At 42.0% G+C, this 19,476-nt stretch overlaps 1 protein-coding gene across 14 annotated transcripts in view; it reads left to right on the top strand.

Moving 5' to 3' along the window:
• TCF12 (transcription factor 12) overlaps positions 1–19,476 on the top strand; it is a 314,097-nt gene that overhangs the window by 200,760 nt on the left and 93,861 nt on the right. For all 14 annotated transcript variants that reach the window (XM_059714710.1, XM_059714711.1, XM_059714712.1 and 11 more), the window contains one exon: positions 12,180–12,244. In XM_059714710.1, coding sequence (XP_059570693.1) covers positions 12,180–12,244 — 65 coding nt within the window. The remainder of the gene's footprint in view (positions 1–12,179; positions 12,245–19,476) is intronic.

The raw sequence follows: 19,476 nt of genomic DNA on the forward strand, positions 1-19,476 counted from the left end.
AGATGTAGAAAACTAAAGTGACTTGTCTCTAAGTCGCACAGGTCATATGAGGCAAAATTAGGAATTTGAAGTCTGATTTCTTGACTCCCATTCAGTGCCTTAACTACAGAAATAATCCTCTCTACTAGTTTAACATTAAAATTGTTCTGGTAGAACTCTTTTACTGGCCCTTGAATATTCTGACCCAAGGAAATGGGTGAAGAAACCAAACAAATCAGTTTATTAAAAAAGTTATTTAACATTAAATAAAACTTCCCTGGAGATTATTTTTGTGAAATTGGTTTAATTGATTCAGTAGAAAGATAACATTCCAGGAATTACTCAGGAAATAGTTTAGCTCAGGGGTGCTCAACCCCTGCCCTATAGGCCAAATCAAGCCTGAGGAGCTATAGCATCTGACCTGTGGGTCTCCCCATGGATCAGAAAATTTTGGCAATGGGAGAACAGTGGCAATTAATACTGCCACCCACCCCTCCCTCCTGGTTGCCAAATTCCTAAGCTGTGTGGCAGGTTTGGGGCCGGGCCACATCCCCTTCCCCCACATGGAGAGATCAGAGCCAGGGTATGCCCCCTTCTCCCCCTCCTCAGCCAGATTGGGGCCAGGCCAGGTTCTATCCCCCCCCACCATCCCCGTGTGGCTGGATGGGGATCAGGCTGTCCCTTAACCTCCTCCATGCAGCCATATTGGGCCCACAGGTGTGATCCCACCTGTGGATGAACCAAGTACTGCCCATCTGGCCTGTGGGACAAAAATGTTGAGCACCACTGATTTAACTGGTCAGAGTCTGCATATTATATTCCCTGTTGCAGTTTCCCTCAGGAATAATTTAGACAAGCATATTCTTGCTCATCTATTTTCCCATAGAGTACTTAATAGCTATGCATAGTTGGTCCTGGTTAATCTGTTAGGCTTTTAGAGTAGTGCAGGGACGTAGCTTGGCAATTGGGGCACAGGGACAGTGGTAACTTCCAGTTGCTATATGATCACATGGCTGCCAGCAGTAGCCCCTTTTTTTGCATCCTCTCCAAATCAGTGCCTGGGGCAGTTGCCATGTTTGTCCCACCCTGGTTTCACCACTGTTTTTTTTTTATCTGTAGAACTGATTTCCTGGAAGGTTTTGTGATAAATAGTTTTATAGTAGGTATGAATGTTCAATTATATTAATCAGATTTTAAAACTAATTGTTAAAAGTTTGCAAACAATTCATGCTACCCAAGCCTTGCTGTTGTTATCAAGGCTAAGATGCTCTTGGTGTGTTAGCAAGACTTCAAGAATTATTGATTGGGAAGCTGCTTGCAGTTTCTGATGCCTGTCACAGGAAAACTGTTCTGAGTTAAGATGGAGCATATGATGAGATAAGAGCTAGGTTGGAAAAGTGATTACTACTAGGGACCTGCTAATCACTGACCTCTGTAGGGATCTTCTGTTTTATCACTAATCTCCCTTGCACTCAGCATTTTCCTATGCTGATGCTTCATCATTCATAGCTGAGTGAGTAATTGGCATGGAATGAACAGGAGGAGGGTGCAGCAAGTCCAGCAGCTGCGCTTGTTGGCACTGGATAGTTAAACATCTTCAGTGTAGCCGGCAGCATGCTTGGCACAAATGTTAGCCAATAACACTTAAACAAATTGTGGCAAAGAAAATAGGAAGGCATTTATATAAAGTGCTTTCTTCAAACTGTGCTTCACTGGATTTTTTTCATTACTTTCCTATAAGTTTGGGCAGAAATGTGATTGGACAAGGCTTAGGAAAACTGTACTTTAGACAATGTGTAATATTTTGTGTGCCCTTAAAAAATTAGAGTCAGTGTGTAGATATGAAACAGATGAAGATACTAAGCAACAGTTGTGAAATTCTTTATTGAGGAACAAGGACTAAGCATGAGTTAAAGGTGAAGAACTGATCTTTCAGCTGGTGAGCGATCTTTTTATATTCAATTATATGACACACCATCTCCATAAGACAGATATTAAGGGCAGAGCTATCTTCATGTCTTAAGCAAAATGCAGGTTACATTAGCAGGCTAAGCAAGTATTGATTTTATTTTATTGGGGGGGTCCCCATAAAAATGTTATGAATAGAAACAGAGGAGCTCTATTGGGAACAGCTAAGAAGGCATGTCATTAACTTTGATAGTCAGGTATTTTATTTCCACATTTGTTTTAGTATGGAAATAAATTATTTAGTGTTGTAGAACAATAACTAAATCCACTGCCAAATACTTTTCTTTTACCTGTGTGTGTGTGTGTGCGCGTGTGCGTGCGTGTGTGAGAGAGAGCGAGCGCTGTTCCAGTTTTTACAGTTTACTTAATGGGGTAGACAATGGACAGTAATGTACAAAAAATATTGGAACATAATTTCTAACATTAAACTATCTGGACCAACTTGACTTGCAATAGTAATTCTTTTCTTTTTAGAAATGTTTCAAAATCTTAGGATGTGGAAGCTTTTTTAAAGTACCTAAAATTTTGTAATTAAAGAGGTTTTTTTCCCCAACTTGCACCAAAAAGATTGATTTAGCTATATACAGATTGACAACTAGGTTGCTGTTTTCAGCAAAGCTCTTGGATTTATGGGCATCTGTTTATGTAAAATATTTCCAAATAGAGTTGATCCCCTGATATGAAATGTATAAATTCAAGATGAAAAACATAAAATGCCACTTCTTTAAAAATATTCGGGGTTGTCTCTGGAATATATCTTATGTCTAATTTAGATTGAGATTAGTGTTGACATGTTAAAAATATTATGAGCAGTGAAAGGATGATTAGGAATGTAAAAACATGTCTCAGAACTCACTGAAAGAATTTTCTTTGCACGGGTAGAGTAGTCATACTTTGTCTCTGACAGATAAATAGAGCAGCTGCCAGCTGTGGTCACTATACCATTCATATCAAGTGATAAACATTGCTTTGCCTAAAAAATGTTGGCACTTCCCACACTGCCAGCCAAATAAATACTTGGGGAATATAGAAAACGATCTATAGGCTACAAAAGGGTTAATTCCACCAAAATTAAAGTAATTTGCTCTACAATTAAGATCTGTCATCCTCTCATATGCTAAGCATTGTTTTGAGTCTATGGGAAAGCAGTATCATAGACCGTTCTCTTTAGTAATGTACAACTAGGCTAATTTTGTGATTTCTTTTAAATTTGTCTTTCACTTTGCATCCTGTTGCTTTTAATTCTGTTCTGTGTTAAATATTCATAGGTAGCATAAAGTTATTGTTTTAGTATATAAGTACTTGCACAATGTTTGAGGGCTAAATTAAGGTATAATCATATCACATTTGGGTAAAGTAAACAATTAAAAGAAAAAGCACTTTCATTATTTACTGAAACCTCATTAGTGCCAGAATTAGTCCAATGTATTGCTATTTGTTTGCTAAATTATGAAATGCCCCAAGTTTAATTTCTCTAGTGAGATTGATTTTTCTTAACTTGGCTTCTACCTATCAAAGCTCTCTAGTTTTCAGACTTAGTTAATGAATATTTTTGTAGAAGTTTTATTATGAAACCAGATTAAACTTTTTTAATTTGACATTTTCTTCACAAACGTAAAATTTGTCCCAAATTATTGAACGGTTCAAATAATTTATAAGTAATTCTGGACAGATTTATGGTCTAAATTCAAAACCAGCCACAGCCTATCCTTCTCAAATGGGGTATAGCCCCTCTAAGTGCAGAGGTTATTAGGAGGCATTCTCCAGGCAAGGCATATGATGGAAAGAGGTGGAGACTGGTAAACCATCAAGAATAAGGTTGGGGTATGATCCTATTGGGCATTCCTGCATGGAAAAACCTAGCAGGAAGTTGCCACCTTTTTTTCCTCTCCCTCCCACTGATGGCTGGACCAGGCTTTTTTTTTTTTTTTTTGTAATTACTTTTCTCTTGTTTTGAATGACTTTAGTGATAAAGCAGGACCTGAAGAAAAAGGAGTTGAAGTATGACATTACTTTATTTACCTGACTGGTGTCTCTTTCTAGCAACTTACAATAAAGTTCTTGCAAACCTGTATAAATGAAAACCAGAAGGCAATGGGGAGTTTGTCATTGAATAAATGGCAGCTGTATAAAATACAGGAAATGACACCAGAAAAAGACAAGGAAAGGAGGCAAAAGGTTATAATGTGACAGTGTGATGATTATGATTCATAATGTTGCATATAATGCATATAACTACTACGTTTTAAGGTTAAGAACAAAGTAGTATTGGAAAAGTGTTAATATGTGGACAGCTGACTGAACGAAGTTAGTTTTGCAGCAGGATTACTAGCTAGAGCACAGAGGGGAAGGCTTAAAGGAAATGTGGGACAGGGAGGAAGTAAAAACAATATAGGAAGATAAGTAGATGGACAAAGAAAGAAATGGGAAACAACTAAAAAGAAGACCAAAACTAAGGGGGATGAGGGTAATCTTCAGAGGAAAAACTATATTCTGGAGCTGTAGTCACTCTGAAGGAAAAATAAGAAAGAAAACACAAGCGACACAGTTGTCAGGTTTTGGGGTTTATTTTTTGTTGTGTTTGTTTTTTTTCCTTTTATAATTTTAAAGCCAAACAGTTCCAAAATACCCAAATGGTTGTGGTGGATGCCTAGCCATTCCTTCTCTGGCTAAAATGCCAAGGAACTTTCCATCATAACCCTTCTTTTCACAAACTCTTAACTTTTAAAGTTGTATAAGCCTTGGGTCTTGACTCTCTAAAATCTTGTCCCTGGCAGAGCAATTGAACCATGTGCTGCAGAACTGGGCTGGTGGTAGGGGGTTTTTTTGCCTTTTAGTTTTGTTTTTGTTTTTTTACTTTTGGTGCTCACTTTCTTCTAGGCTCCAGAGTCCAGAATTAGCGATATCCGGGGTATACTGCAAGAAATGTCTTTTTCGTGAAATAGATAATAGAAAAGTACTTGAGACCCTTTTAAAGGTGATTTTTTCAGTGACCCTGTTTTATACATGTGCTTACTTGGATTATCTCTTCCCCTTTTTCAACTCAGTACAATATCTGCATTCTTTTTAAATGGCCTTTCTGTCCCCCTTAACAAGGCATGTGTTTCTTAACCTGAATGGGACAATGAAATTATTAACATCAAGCACCATAGACAACTTCTTGAGATTAAGAATATATCAGTGTAGTTAACACAGGTCAACTTCCCAAGGTGCCATACAGATAAATAAACAAACAAACATACAAACCCCAAAAAAGCCAGCAATAATAATTAATGACTACCTGGGCAGCAAGCACCAGCCAGTACGCTAAAGGAGGTGGGGGTACTGCTGAGAAGGCAATATGCAATCATATAGTCAGGCAATATCATATCATACAAAAAGGTTACAAATGAAGGTTGCGTAAACCAGCATTATTGCTGGCATCTCCGATCTTTTGAACTCTTGGCTTTGCAACTTCAGCAAATGTTGGGGGAGGGGTACAATATGTAATTGTAATTTACATTTTATATTGACCATGTTTCTTCGTTTTCTTCTGGTTCCTGACAGTATCATAGTACTTTGTTTAGGGTACTCTTTATGCCATTTTGATAAGAAATTTTTAAAATACACATTTGTATAATGAGCCTTTAGGAATTAGGAATTTCCCTTCTAGTGCTGAAGTGACTTTGTATTTCTGGTGATGGAATTTGTCTGTAGGTTGGTGCTCTATAAATCATGCTTTCCAATGGCAATGCAGAATTGAATCAACTGCATTTCAGAAAACGTATTTTTAAATTATTACATTATGTGGTGAATTAATTTGATTCCATGTTTTGTGCCTTTTGGCTGACCTTTTTCTTCATGGTGATTTTTTTTTTCTTATAGTAATGGGAATTACATGTGTACTTGAAGAAAACTTTTTATTGAGATACATAACGTATATATTCACTTAATTCTTCTAAAGCAGTGGTCTCCAACCTTTTTATGGTGAAGATCACTTTTTGGAATTAAAGGTCACCCCAGGATCTAGCACACCTTCCCTGCCCTACCCCCCGCCCTGTGCCTCACGCGCCTTTGGACTGTAGTGTGTCCCAAAACCGGCCAGGCCAGGGCCCAGTCCCACTTTTGTGCCCCAGCTGCACTGAGCCATGCCTGCCCAGCAGCCAGAAGAACATGGTGTTGGGTCCCAGCCCGGCCAGGTCTGGAAGTCTCTGTGGTCCAGTGGCACGTGGTGGGTAGAGGGCTTCCACCACTGGGCATAGCCCAGTAGAGGTCCCAGGGGCCCATAACACCCCACCTCTGCTCAGGACAAGGTGGCTGCTGCTGTTGGCCACTGCGCCCCGAGCACAGGTGAGGGGCATGGGCCCCCAGAGCCTCTGCCAGGCTGTACCCAGCAGCAGGAACTCCCCTCCCCACACACGCCTGGATGACCAGATCTTCCCAGACCTTGGTGGGCTGGAGCCACCCCCACATGAGTCCCTGCTGCTGAGCTGGGCCACACTCGCTTGTGGCCAGCTGCAGCAGGACTTGAGGCACAGCGGCAGCAGCCTATGCCACCTCCACTCCCACAGAGATGGGGAGGGAGCCCACTGCGCCCCTAGAGGAGCCCCCTGGGCTCCAATCCTCCCACCACTCATCCGGGCTGGGGCCCCACTTACCATCCCCTGCTCCTGGCTGGGCTGCATGGTTAGCTGCTCATTGCAGGGCCTTGACCTAGCCCCCCCCCCTTCTATCCCACACAGATTGACCTGCTGATGCTAGGTATGCATATGTGCGCATGCCCAGCTGTCCCCCCTGCCCAGGATCTACTAAAAGAGGCTCCAGGATCTACCTGTAAATCAGGATCCCTGTGTTGGTGGGTACTGTTCTAAAACAAAGGTTTATGGCCCATGAGCCAGATCTGGCCTGTGGAGCTGGGAAGTTTCAGGGGCAGGGGAATTTTCCAAGTCATGGCAGGATAGCAGCAGCTGCAGCCTGGTCCTAACGCCAGCTTGCCTCTGAAGCAAGTTGTGTCATTCCATCCCACCTCCAGGAAAGTTTGCTGACTGCTGTCCTAGGGTATTATCAGATGTTTTAGATCTGTTTGTGTCAGAATTCAGGATGCAAATATTTTAAAGTGTTGAAATAAATCTTCTGTGATCTAAGTAGATCACCCACAATGGTTACTGAAATATTCATTTAATACTGATTTTAGACCAGACCTAAGAAAACATAATTTGGTACATTGCGCATTCACTTATTAGTATATACAAATATTATATTTGCAATTTAAAGTGTGTTGAAAACTTATGGGACAAATTCCTGAATTTCCCAGATCCTGCCATGGTCACGAAAGATGCCTCGACTTTCTGGGTTGTTCCACTTCTAAAATATAGGTCTTATGTGAACTTGTCTAAAGTTTGTGGCTTCATATTGACAGTAGTGATTATTATAAAAATGCATTGTTTTGTAATATTTGCCATTTTTATGTAGCCCTGATCACTGAAGAATTTTGTTGATCCACATGGCTTATAAGCAGGGTGTCAGCTACTCCAGAGGACCTTGTATAGGTATGTTATGCCAAGGGTTAAATCTTAGTGGATGCATGAGTAATCTCTGGCATCTGTGAGACACCATGTTGTAGGCCATAACTGTTTGTTAAGGGTATGAGTTGGTCATGGTATGTTAGAACCTGAGATTATCAACCTTTCATAGTTCCATAGTTGTTAGGGTTGGAAGGGACCTCAGTAGATCATCAAGTCTGACCCCTTGCCCTGGGCAGGAAAGAGTGCTGGGGTCATATGATCCCAGCTAGGTGCTTGTCCAGTCTCCCCTTAAAGACCCCAAGGTAGGGAAGAGCACCACCTCCCTTGAGAGCCCATTTCAGATTCTGGCCACCCTTATCATAGAGAAGTTCTTCCTGCTGTCCAACTTAAATCTGCTCTGTCAGTTTGTGGCTGCTGTTCCTGGTTATTACCAGGAATGGTTTGTGGCCGGTGTTCCTGGTTTTACCAGGGGTGCCCTAGTAAACAGAGCATCTCCTATTTCTTGCTGCCGCCCCCCCTCCCCCAATGAATTTGTAAACGGCGTCAAGATCCCCTCCCAGCTTTCTCTTGCGCAGGCTGAAGAGATCCAGGTCCCTGAGTTTCTTTGTAGGGCCTTACCCACAGGCCTCTAACCATACGAGTGGCCCTCCTCTGGTCATCCCCTAACCTATAGGTATGTTGGTGATTCCTTCTCCCTAGATGCAGCACTTTGCGCTTGTCTTTGTTTAACTGCATTCTATTCTTTTCTACCCATTTTTCCAACCTTTCCAGGTCCACCTGAATCCCTTCCCACTAGTGTGTTTACTTTATCTCATAATTTCATGCAATGCGAATTTGGACAAAGTGCTCTCCACGCTCTCATCCAAGTCGCTGATGAAGACATTGAATAGCACAAGTCCAAGGACCGAGCTTTGGGGGACCCTATAGTATAGTCCTACTAAATATTTTCTCCATTTCTGTTGGGGTATTCCTCAGAGTATTGGTGTCTAAACACCATTTGGAACAATAAGCTTTTGATTTCCACTCTTTATATAACTACAGTAGTACCCCACCAGACCATAGCAGCCAATATTTGCTGAAATTACTGCATCTTGGAAACATCATTTGGCATCAGTACTGGTGATTATGGTCTTCATGTGAAATTCTTTATAGGCTCAAAAGCAGGAGTTGGCAACTCATGGCCTACAGAGCCATTTCGTCTGGCTTGGAGCTGGGGACTTTACCTGTAGCAGTGGCAACAGCAACCAGATCCTAATATTGGTCTCCTTGGACCTGAACTAGGTCATTTCAGTCCCCTGCTAGAAAAACTTTTCCAATACCTCCTCAAAGGCATCCTCCTGAACACTGTTCTACAGCAGTACAGTCTGTTTTAAGCATTTATAAAAGCTCTGGCTTTTCGAGAACAGGTTTGTCATGAATTTGCTCCAAATTTTTATCATACTAAGGAACTGCATAGTTTCTGATGCATTTTTAAGGTGATATCATTTCAGCTTTGACTTTTAAATCTCTTCTAAGTATTGGTGAATTTGTTTTTCTACAGTAGTGTGGGATTCTGTGGGTCTGCGGTACTTTTTAAAGCGACACTGTTAGATATGTGAAATAATCGCCTTAATTGTGTCAAGCAATGTATTTGTTACATAAGCCACAGAGATCTTTTTTTTTTTTTTTTTTTTTTGGCTTGTGTAATTTACTCTTGCACGAATATTTGTTTTAAAGCCTGCCTGGAATATTGCATACTTTAGTCTAAGTTGTTTATCATTTGGTGTAAGATTCTCATTTTCTGGAAAGAAAATGCTGAGTCTGGTTAATGTGAACAGCATGATTCATGCTACTTCAAATAATTTTGCACGCTAGGTATTTTAGTTGCTTGGTGCCTGATAGTTGTTAGAGGCAAATTGCTTCAGCAGAAAAATGTTAACTTTTTTCCTGCTCTTTTGCTGCAACACTACCATTTTACAAGCAAATTATAGTTGAATATTTGTTGTAACCAATATGATAATAGCCTGGTAGAGATGGTTTTCCAAAGGAGCTGGGTTTTTTTCCCTATTTTAAATAGTTATTGACAATTTGTATAATCATGAAATTTTTGCTTAATAGGCAAAAATTGAGCCAGTAAAGGATTTGGCATTTAAAACAGTGATAGCTCTAAAACTATGGCTCTTTATTACATTTTATTTTGTATATCACACATCTGTTAACTAAAGCTTAAGATTTTGTGCTACTAAGAGAGAATTACTTAGGTTTGTATGCATCCTTTCTAAATCCAGTATTGCAGTTACTTCAGATGTTTAAAAATAATGCAGATATGGAATTTGGATATTGTAAGATATTACAACATGCATCTTTTTCAATGATTACTGGGTCAGCACGCCTACATTTTCAAACGCTTCAACTATTCTAAGGTTTTAATAAATAAGTGGTCCTAGTATCTTAAGACTTATGATCAGGTGGTTTGTCACACTTGGAGAAGGTGTGTAGTTGCTGTTTTCCTTTTTATATTAAGGAAGAAGGCATGACAGGGTGACATCTTAAAGACTATCTTGTTCTAAAAGGCATAAGCTTTTTCAGGGGTCACTCTACTCTGCCTTGCCTTCTGATTAACTTCAGGCTAACTACCTTTCTTTCTGTATTAAGTGACTATCTGATTAGTGATATTGTTTAACAGATTTTTTAATTCTTTTCCATGGGGAGACAAGGCCCAGGAGGTTCCTTCCAAATTTTTGTGTCAAGCATCAAAATTATAAGGTTTAGTTGAACCATATTTTATCTTTCTCTCTATCACTTGCCTTCTCACTTTATCCTCCACATCACATCTCCCTCATTTCCACTCTGTGGATATGAATAAAAGGAGAATTGTAGGTAGGGAGGGAAGGGGGAGGATCATAGGCAAATTGGACCCTGGAAGCCCCTTCAGCACCTTAGCAACTCTTTGTATCACTGAAAGGGAAGCAGCTGTGGTAACAGGTAGTCCTGGAACATCTTTCTAACTATTAATGAGTCTCTCTAGCACAGGGGTGGGCAAAATGCAGCCGGGGGGCCAGATGTGGCCTGCCAGGCCATTCTATCTGGCCTGCGGGCCCCTTAGTTTAGAAAATTAATATTTATCTACCCCTGGCTGCCTATCATGCAGCCCTCGATGGCTTTCCAAAACTCAATAAGCCCAAAATAATTGCCTGCCCCTGCTCTAGCAGTTACTGAAAGAAATTTGGAGTCTTATAGTACCTTGTTACTACTCATGCCCTCAGACTCTAGCTCCCAACATCAGAGAGTACCTTCCCTATATGGTAAGCATACCCTAGTGTATGTTGCCTGCAGATACAGCCATGGAAGAATATAGCCAAGTGGGAAACCTGGTATATTAGTTGAGCTTTTTTGTATGACTAGATTTGATACCTAGATAATGGTTTAAAGGAAGGAGTGTCCAGCAGTTACTGATTAAATGATGGTATAAAAATTATTATTTTTCTGTTAAAGTTAAAATTTGGCAGCATAACTAAGTATTGGCTATATTATAGTTCTAAGGAGAAACCGTCCTAAATGGTTCTAAACTTTTGTTTCATGGAGAACTAAACTGAATTGCATTGAACCATCAAGTGCTGGCTTCCTGTATGCCTTAACTAAGCTTGCTGCCTTACATTTTTCTGTTCCCACTTCACCAGGTCTTTACCAGGTCTTTACCAATAACTGAAGGGTCTATTTAAAACAAATTCCATAATATTTATCACTTAAATTGTGTGCTGGAATAGCTAATGTTTGTTGTAGAAAAGTTCATGTAAATTGACTAGATCAGTAACCTGTTACGCTGGTCCTGAGTTACAGAACATCAGTGAAAGTACATGTTTTGCTCTATGCACTCATTGTCCTTTAGTTGATTGTGTTTTGGCATTTCTTTCAAATGTTTATATAGTCTTAAGGCCCTACCGATTCTTCTCGCCAAATGATTGATTAAATGAGAAGTCCTGAACTAGCCTTTATTCAGTATGGCAAACCTTTCAGACCTAGAACTTGATGTGAGCTATTTAGTTTTAGTTTTGATAAACTTGAATGTGTGTGTATAAGCCCTCCATATTCTCAGCAGCTGAATGTGGACTTCATTTTGTCAACAGGTAGCAGTGATTAGATTCTTCAGAATTACTTTTTCATGATTGTTCTCCATTTTCCCATTCTTTCTTTCTTCATTTGCTGTTGTGTTGTACCTTATCACTAGCTGGGGAAACAGGGTAGAAATCCTCTTCTGAGATTGATTTCTCAAAAACTTGGCCAGCAGGGGGCAAAATCATCACATTAACACTAATCCAAATGTCATCTCTTTAGTTCATGATTCTGGCAGCTTAAGTAATATGTTTGTGCATTACCTTTTATATGAAATCTTCTTGCATGCTGTAACTCATGCTGAGTCTTTCTGATACCCCATTTAAGAAATGGTACCACCAGCATTAGAGATATTCATTGTATTTTAACAGGTTGATAAATGTAAAGTACACAACGGTATTCCTCATTCTGTTACAGTATATTGTTAGATTTAAGAGTTCTATTTAATCATATAAAAATGTATGTAACAAACCTATTTCTACCCTTGCAATTTAATTTCTGTTGATTAATCAAAGTTTAAATGTGATGTTGACTGACTTGATTTTTTTAATATAAGCATCTAAACACTTAATTATGAAAGGTGTTTAACCAGTTCAAAATGAGTTTATCTCAAAAACTTTGTCTTTTGTTTTATAGGGAAAACATCAGATAGAGGTCCATTTCCACTCTATGGCAGAGACCCAGGACTACCAGGTTGTCAAGTAAGTATAGTGGTTACTGCAAAGAAGTTGAATAATCATTATTCATAAATTATTTCATATAATGTGAACATTTTAGGCTAATAGAAATAGTTCTTAGCTAGAGAAGATGTAGAAAACAACAGGTTAAATATATCTCATTTTAATTGTAGGATGAATTATGGCCTGGTTGCATTGCCCTGGACTGGGATTTGGGAGTACTAGTGCTGTTAAACCAAGCCATATTTCCTGTTATGTGTGCAAGGGGACTTCACTATTTTGTGAAAGGGAACTAGTTCCAAAGTTCTGGAGACTTGAGCCCTTCCATTAAACAAAAGAAGGGGTATTGTCACTGTGAACTACATGAGCTAGATATGTGATTCACCAGTAATTCAGCAGCATGGCTCAGCCAGGTCTTAGAACAGGGGCGGGCAAAATATGGCCCTCAGGCCAGATCTGGCCCACCAGGCCATTCAATCTGGCCCACAGGGCCCCTAAAAAATTTAGAGAATTAATATTTATATGCCTTTGGCTGCCTGTCAAAGATGACAAGAGACAGGGGCAGTAGGACCCAGGGGGAGCCACCAGTAGGATCAAGTGGCTGCATAAGCAAGTCTGGCCTGGCCCCACCTGCTCCAGCCCCCACCATCCTGAGGCAGGGGAGGACTGTGGGGAATCGCTCCAGTCCTCAGGGCTGGCGGCGCTGGCTCCTGTGGTCCCGGTGCTGCAGCCAGGAACCACATGGTGCCGTAAGGCAGGGAAATGGCAGCGGCAAGCGGGGGGAAGGGGCAGCAAGCGGGCAGGAGTGTGGGGCTCACGCAGGTATACTGGGGCCAGCACCGGCAAGGCCCAGAGCAGGGTGGCAGGAGTGCGGAGCCCGGGGCGCCAGGGGCTTTGTGGAGCCAGGCTGTGCTGGTCAAGCAGGGAGAGGGGTAGCCAGCTCAGCTCAGCTCCATGGAGCCCCTGCCAGCTGAGGCCCCGCACTCCTGCCACCCCACTCTGGGCCTTTCCGGCGCTGGCCCCGGTATAAGCCCCACGCTCCTGCCCAGCTGTTGCTGTGCTCCGCGTGCCCACTTGCTGCCCCTTCCCCTTGCCTACTAAAGCCATTTTCCCGCTCCCCCTCAGCCCACAGCACTCCAGCACCATGTGGTTCCCAGCTGCAACACCAGGACCGCAGGAGCAGCTGGTACATGGTGCTGCAGCAGCGGGGGGCTGGGGGTGATGGCAGGAACAGACAGGAAAGTGGCAGGAGAAGGGCAGCAGTGGCAGATGGGGGGCAAGTGGCAGCGAGCGGGAGCACTGGGCCTGCGCTGGTGCCCTAGGGCCAAGAGCAGCAGGAGCACAGAAGCTGGGCTTGCAGGAATGCTGGTAGGGGCTCTGCCTGCTGGGGGGTGGGCTGTGGACAACCCCCACCCCTCCATACAAGCCACAACCCTCCCCCCACACACTCACAGCCCCCCACAAAACCCATACCCACCTCCCCACGTACCCACAAACCTATCCCCTGTCCCCCCCCAATATACAAGAGTAAGACTTAATTTTAAGCTATTATACTATCACTTCTGTGTACACTACACAAGCTCATGTAAATCAAGACAAAAATATTTTTTGAAATAAAATTAATGAATGTTGTAGTACATGTTTGAATATAATACATTTTTAGAATATAGTTTGGTATTTTTCTAGTTCAGAGATGGCAAAACCCCTTGCTGAGGTTTGGCAAGCCATCCAGGGGCAAAGGGAGTACTTCTAGGGGCAAAGGGAGGGACTTCTGGTGGCAAAGGTCAGTGGTTAGGGGGCAGGACACCCAGCTCCAAGATGGCGACCAGGGGGTTGGGCACCTGTCGGGGGGGGCGGAGCTACCCATGCAGCCCTTGATAGCTTGCCAAACCTCGGTAAGCGGCCCTCCACCTCAAATAGTTGCCTGCCCCTGTCCTAGAACTAGGTTCCCTGTCCTCTTCATAATTGGCCTCATTACTAGGGGTGTCAGCAAAGTTGCTAACTAGTACTGATTGTTTACTGGAATTAAACTATAAGACAGTCAGACTCATTTTATATATACCACCAAACTTCTGTGTTTAGGTTAGAAGAAAAAGGCCCTATATTAAAAGAGCTGATTTTCTTTACCAACTTTCTGTATTCAGCCAGTATGCCACTGTCTCTGATTCAGTTATTCCGTAAAGTGCATCTGTACCCTGCTTTCTGTCTTGTCATTTCTGAAATTCTGGTTTTGGACTAAATGTTTTTAAAAGTAACTAGTGACTTTTTTGAGAGCTCCCATTTGCTAAGCACCCACCTTCTGAAAAGTTGAACCCTTTAGGAACTTATCCCATCTAGCAGCAACAACACAAACAATGAAGGTCATGATTCCTTTGTTAATCAGTACAAGCTGGTAAAGGGCTGTTGTCATTTTCCCATCAAATGAGGTGTAAAGGGTTGTATAAGCAGGTTTTTGCAGAGGTTAGGAGCTCTAAGCATACTTTTTTACACTTGCTCTGAGGGTGAGGGTGGTGACACTTTAATTAGAGCGGTGCAGCGTCTCATATATTAGCATCCTCACACTTCAAAATGGAGGCAGGGGTGCTTGAACTAAAGGTCATTGAACAAGCTTTAGTTCAAGTGCCCCTGCCGCTATTTTGAAACATGGAGATGCTGATACACGAGATGCAGGAGGCTGCTAGAGCACAGTAATTGCCACACTCCAGCAGACTTGATTAATCATAGTCTCGAGTAATTACAGTGTCAGAGCAGCCTCTTTGCTTGTGTACAGGCACCCTAAGTGCTGTTCCCCAGCTGCTTTAAAGGATACTTTTGCCTAAATTCACTTCCTGTTCCAGTTTAGCAAGAAACAGAATCTCCTATGGACTGACCAACTGCTCTGGACATGTGCTGCCTGAACTTATGTGAACTTAAACTTAATTTCTGAACCTGGGTTCCACACCTGCTTCCCAGCCCAAGAAAGGTGATTAGCATGGTACCTGCCATAGACCTGATATAGTGCTAAAACCAAGGAGCAACTGTCTTATATGAGCCCAGCCATTTAGATGATCCCTTCTCACTGCTGCCTCCCAGCTTCTGAGTTGAGGAGTTCCCTTAAAGAAGCTACTTCCTTTACTTCCCTCATTCTATTCGAAATTTCCTTCCCATGAGGTTGCAGGGGTCAATTTTTTCATAGTGACTCTAAGTTATAATTCAGAAGTCACTTTTTCTACATGTAAAATATCAGTGTTTTACTTAAATTTATTAGCTAATACATATATATTTCTCTTGCATAGTGATATGTAACTTTTAGGAGGATAATAAATCTCCAGAACAGAAATCTGCACTTTTTTTTCTTAATATCTCCCGACTTAATTCTGGATTGTTTCCTGCTATAAACCAATTTGGTGCTTACTTAGAAGAGTGTTCCTATTTCACAGCGTTAACACAATCCATTTAAACTGAAGGTATTTTTTCTACGTTCTACCTATGAGCTTTGTAACCTTTAAAGCCAGTTATTTTAGTCCTTGTCTGGAAAGGTATGCAATCTGTTTTTTGTTTTTGTTTTGTTTTGGTTTTTTTGGAGAAAATGTCAGTGTCATCTTGACAGAACTTGCTGACAAACAAAACTTGGCCAAAACAGTTAAAATCACTTTTGGCATTAGGAAAGAATGAAAGTGAATTCTTATTCCACAAAAGTAAAACCAGTTGTTCTTACAGTGACTATTCTGGTCACTTTGAACTAGGTTTTTCAGGAATAACTAACTTTAAAAAAAAAAATGAACACTTGGATTTGACACTTGTCTGAGCCTTTAAATACTAGTTTGTAAGGCATGAACAGACAGCACCATGTGGCAGTGCTGGTTGTAGTTTTGCCTCCCTTATTAAGTAAGGGTCATCTTATTTCCTCTACTCTTTCTCTGCAACACAGATGTTACAGACAAAGACCCATTTGTATCTATACTGCTGAGCTGTCATTAATATTCACTCTCATAAAAAGCAGCAGTACCTCTTCAAATGCAAGTTATGGACTTCACATTATTGCCAGTCTAGACAGTGGAAAATTGTATTAACATTATCAGTGTTATTCAAATAATTCAGTAGGTACAAAATTTAAATGTAATAATTTGAGCTTGACATTACTTTGGAAGCAAGCTAATTTGCTCATTACTCTTTCATTTATGTTAATGTTTTGTGTTGCAAAACAGGTTTATGCTAACATTACATAAAACCGTACTTTACTCTGCAGTGGGAATGCAGTTAAGTTTGTTCCTCTTCAAGTAAGATATTTCTGTGCACCCACTTAGTAATGAGTCTAGTTTTCCATTTCATTTTAATTTGTACTAATTGAACTATTTTAGAGCCAAAAGTTTATTCACTCTAATTTTTGTTTGGTTAAAAAGATTTTTGTGTTAAGGATCTTTTTCTGACAGTCTAACCTTTTGATTCCCATAGGCCCCTTTTGATATTGTAAATAGAAGGGAGGAAATTGTTATTGTAGACTGTTCTCTTTTAAATGGGAGCTTGAATTAGACTTGTTCAGAAGAAATAGTAAAAGCTTTACACATTTCCTATTGCTACCATTTTAACAATGGGTGAAATTTTCAAAAGCATTTGTCATTTTCAAAAGTGACTCAGGGCATGTCTACACATGCAAATACTACAGGGTGGGTTTACTCTAGAGTAAATTAGTCTAAAGTAATTTGATCTAGAGTAAACCCATGCCAGGCAGGCATCTACACATGCAGGGACGCGGGAGCAGATCTGGTGCTCCTGGCAGCAGTCGGCTCCTGCCCCCTGCAGCCCTGCACCGGGCCCCAGCAGCAGCCAGGGAGTTTTAGGCTCCTCCCGGGTGCTAGCCCAGGGGCTGGCAGGGAGTATGGGGCCAGGAGACAGCTGTCTCCTGGCAGGGGCTGGGAGATAGCTCCCTGCCCCAGAGGACTGCCTGCTGCTGGGGTGGGCTCTGCCACTGGAGCCTGGGCAGGGACAATATCCCCCTGCCCCAGCAGCAGGGAGATCTTGGCCCTGGCTCCCCAACTGGGAACTGGGGACTTGTAAAGAGCTGCGGGGGAAGTGGCAGGTTTCAGTCCTCTGCCCCAATCCGTTGGTGGGGCAGAGAGCCCCCAGCTGGGCAGGTATTCTCTGCCCAGCCGGGGCTTACTGGCAGATTGGGGCAGGGGACTGGAATCTGCCCAGACTAGGATAGTTCGTAGCCTGCGCTCCACAATTGCAGAGCAAAGGCTGGGGAGCCTGTTCCCATCCCCCATTTTGTGGAGGTGGGCAGGGAACAGGCTGGAGATGGCAGAGCAATCTCCCCAGCCCCCGCTCCATGTTCAAAATCAGTTAGTCAGGGCTGGGAGCTCCCTGCTGCCGGGGCACATGGACATTGTCCCCAGCAGCAGGCAGCTCCCGGGGGCAGGGAGCAATCTTTTGCCCTCTGCTGCCTGGCTGACCAGAAGCAAGTTTGCTCCCAGTCAGCTGTTTACAGGTGCTTTACGGCGCAGTAAGTAATTGTGAATACATTTACTACTTCTATTTACATGTAGCAAATTTACTCACACTTAAAGCAAATTACTGCAGTAAGTGCATGTTTAGATGGTGATGCTTACTGTGCAGTAATTTGTTTTAATCTCAAGTAAAGTGTCTTGTGTATATGTTCCCTCAGGCTCCTAAATCAGTAGAACTTAGGCCTTTAAGTGAATAAGTCACTTAAGTGATTTTGAAAATTCTACTCTGAATCTTTAAAGAATCTTTATGAATTATTTATCTTCATAAAATTTATTACTGAGAGAGCTTAAATTTCTTCAAATAAAGCAATAGTCTGTTTTACTGAATTCTAGTACCATTAACTATATTGTTATGCAGTTTATCACAAATACCGTTTACCCAAATCTAATGAGCTTTGTGTGTGGCTTGAGCTATTTTTTACACCACACAAACTTTTATTTGTCCAAGTGTTTAAGTGACATATCTTTGCTTCCCTGCATGTTCCCTCCCTGTTCTTATAGGTTCCTGATATTTTCTTTACTTTTCCTACTCTGCAGTTTTTTTCCTGTTCTGGAAAATATCATATAAATCTCAAATGAACATCCATTTAAACCTAAGAAACTTTTAAATGGGAATCCAGAAAATGTATTCTAACAGAATAAATTGTTATGCTTCACACCAACAAACCACTTGGTGTCTAAGGCAGCGTTTCTCAGCCCATGGGTTGCAACCCAAAAGTAAGTCTCAAGAACATATGAAGGGGTTGTGAACAAACTTTAAACACGCGTTCTCCTTTAAAGGAGCTGTGGGAACTGTGGCTTTTCCCTTGCAGGCTGGCAGAGTTCCGGCCTGCAAGAGGCTGCTTGGGGGGCCCCCCATGCCCCACACCCCCTCCCCACACAGTGCTGGGCTGGGTCCTGGGGGTGGAGGACAGTGGGTTGGGAATGAGGAGCACTGGGTCAGGAATGGACATCAATGTTTACAAATGGGTCCTGGTACAAAAAACGCTTGAGAACCACTGGTCTAAGGCATGATCATTGGGAATGGGGTTCAGATCCCATTGCATCATTAAATGAACATGTACCAGGGGCCTAAGTTTGGGTTTATCCATCACATTTTCCTATGTGAAGTTGCATTGGGTTTTGTTGTAATTTATATGCAAATGTTAAATACCTTGTTTACTCAAATCCAAGATGAGGGGTTTCCTCCATTCAACATGGGGTGGAAAAAGCTCCTTGTGTTATATTCAAGTAGGGTGACAGGTGGTGACTTTGGCTTGGTCTCCAGTCCTGACGCAGGCTTGGGGTCATAGTTTGAGCAGCAGTTGCTACCTGGCATGCCTCTGCAACCCACAACCTGATCCCCACTGCTGCCTCTGGCTTTCATCACCACTTACTCTCTAAAGCAGCTCTGGTCCCACTCCAGGCAGGAGTGTGGAGCATGTTGTAGCTTCAGTCCCACCAAGCCACATAACAGCGGTTGAGGCAGCAGCAGCTCACTTCCACCCTTCTGCCATGATCCTTGGGTGCGAGGGACAAGTGGTGGGGGGAGACAAGTGTCAGGGAGCAAGGTATGGGAGGACAAGGAGCAAGGGGTCAGGACATCTGCCAGGCTTCCACTGCTTGTCCCACTGTAGTGGTTGGGGGAGGGAGGACAGATTTTAAGACTGCCCTCCAATAGTTAGATTCTATACATGGAAAATTATAACTTTTATAAATTTCTTGTGTATATAATTAATTATTTGGGTGGGGGCTTGTCTCAAGTCAAAGTACTGGATTTGAGTAGATACA

This window comes from Alligator mississippiensis, chromosome 11 (genome assembly GCF_030867095.1).
Source record: "Alligator mississippiensis isolate rAllMis1 chromosome 11, rAllMis1, whole genome shotgun sequence".
NCBI classification, from domain to species: domain Eukaryota; kingdom Metazoa; phylum Chordata; order Crocodylia; family Alligatoridae; genus Alligator; species Alligator mississippiensis.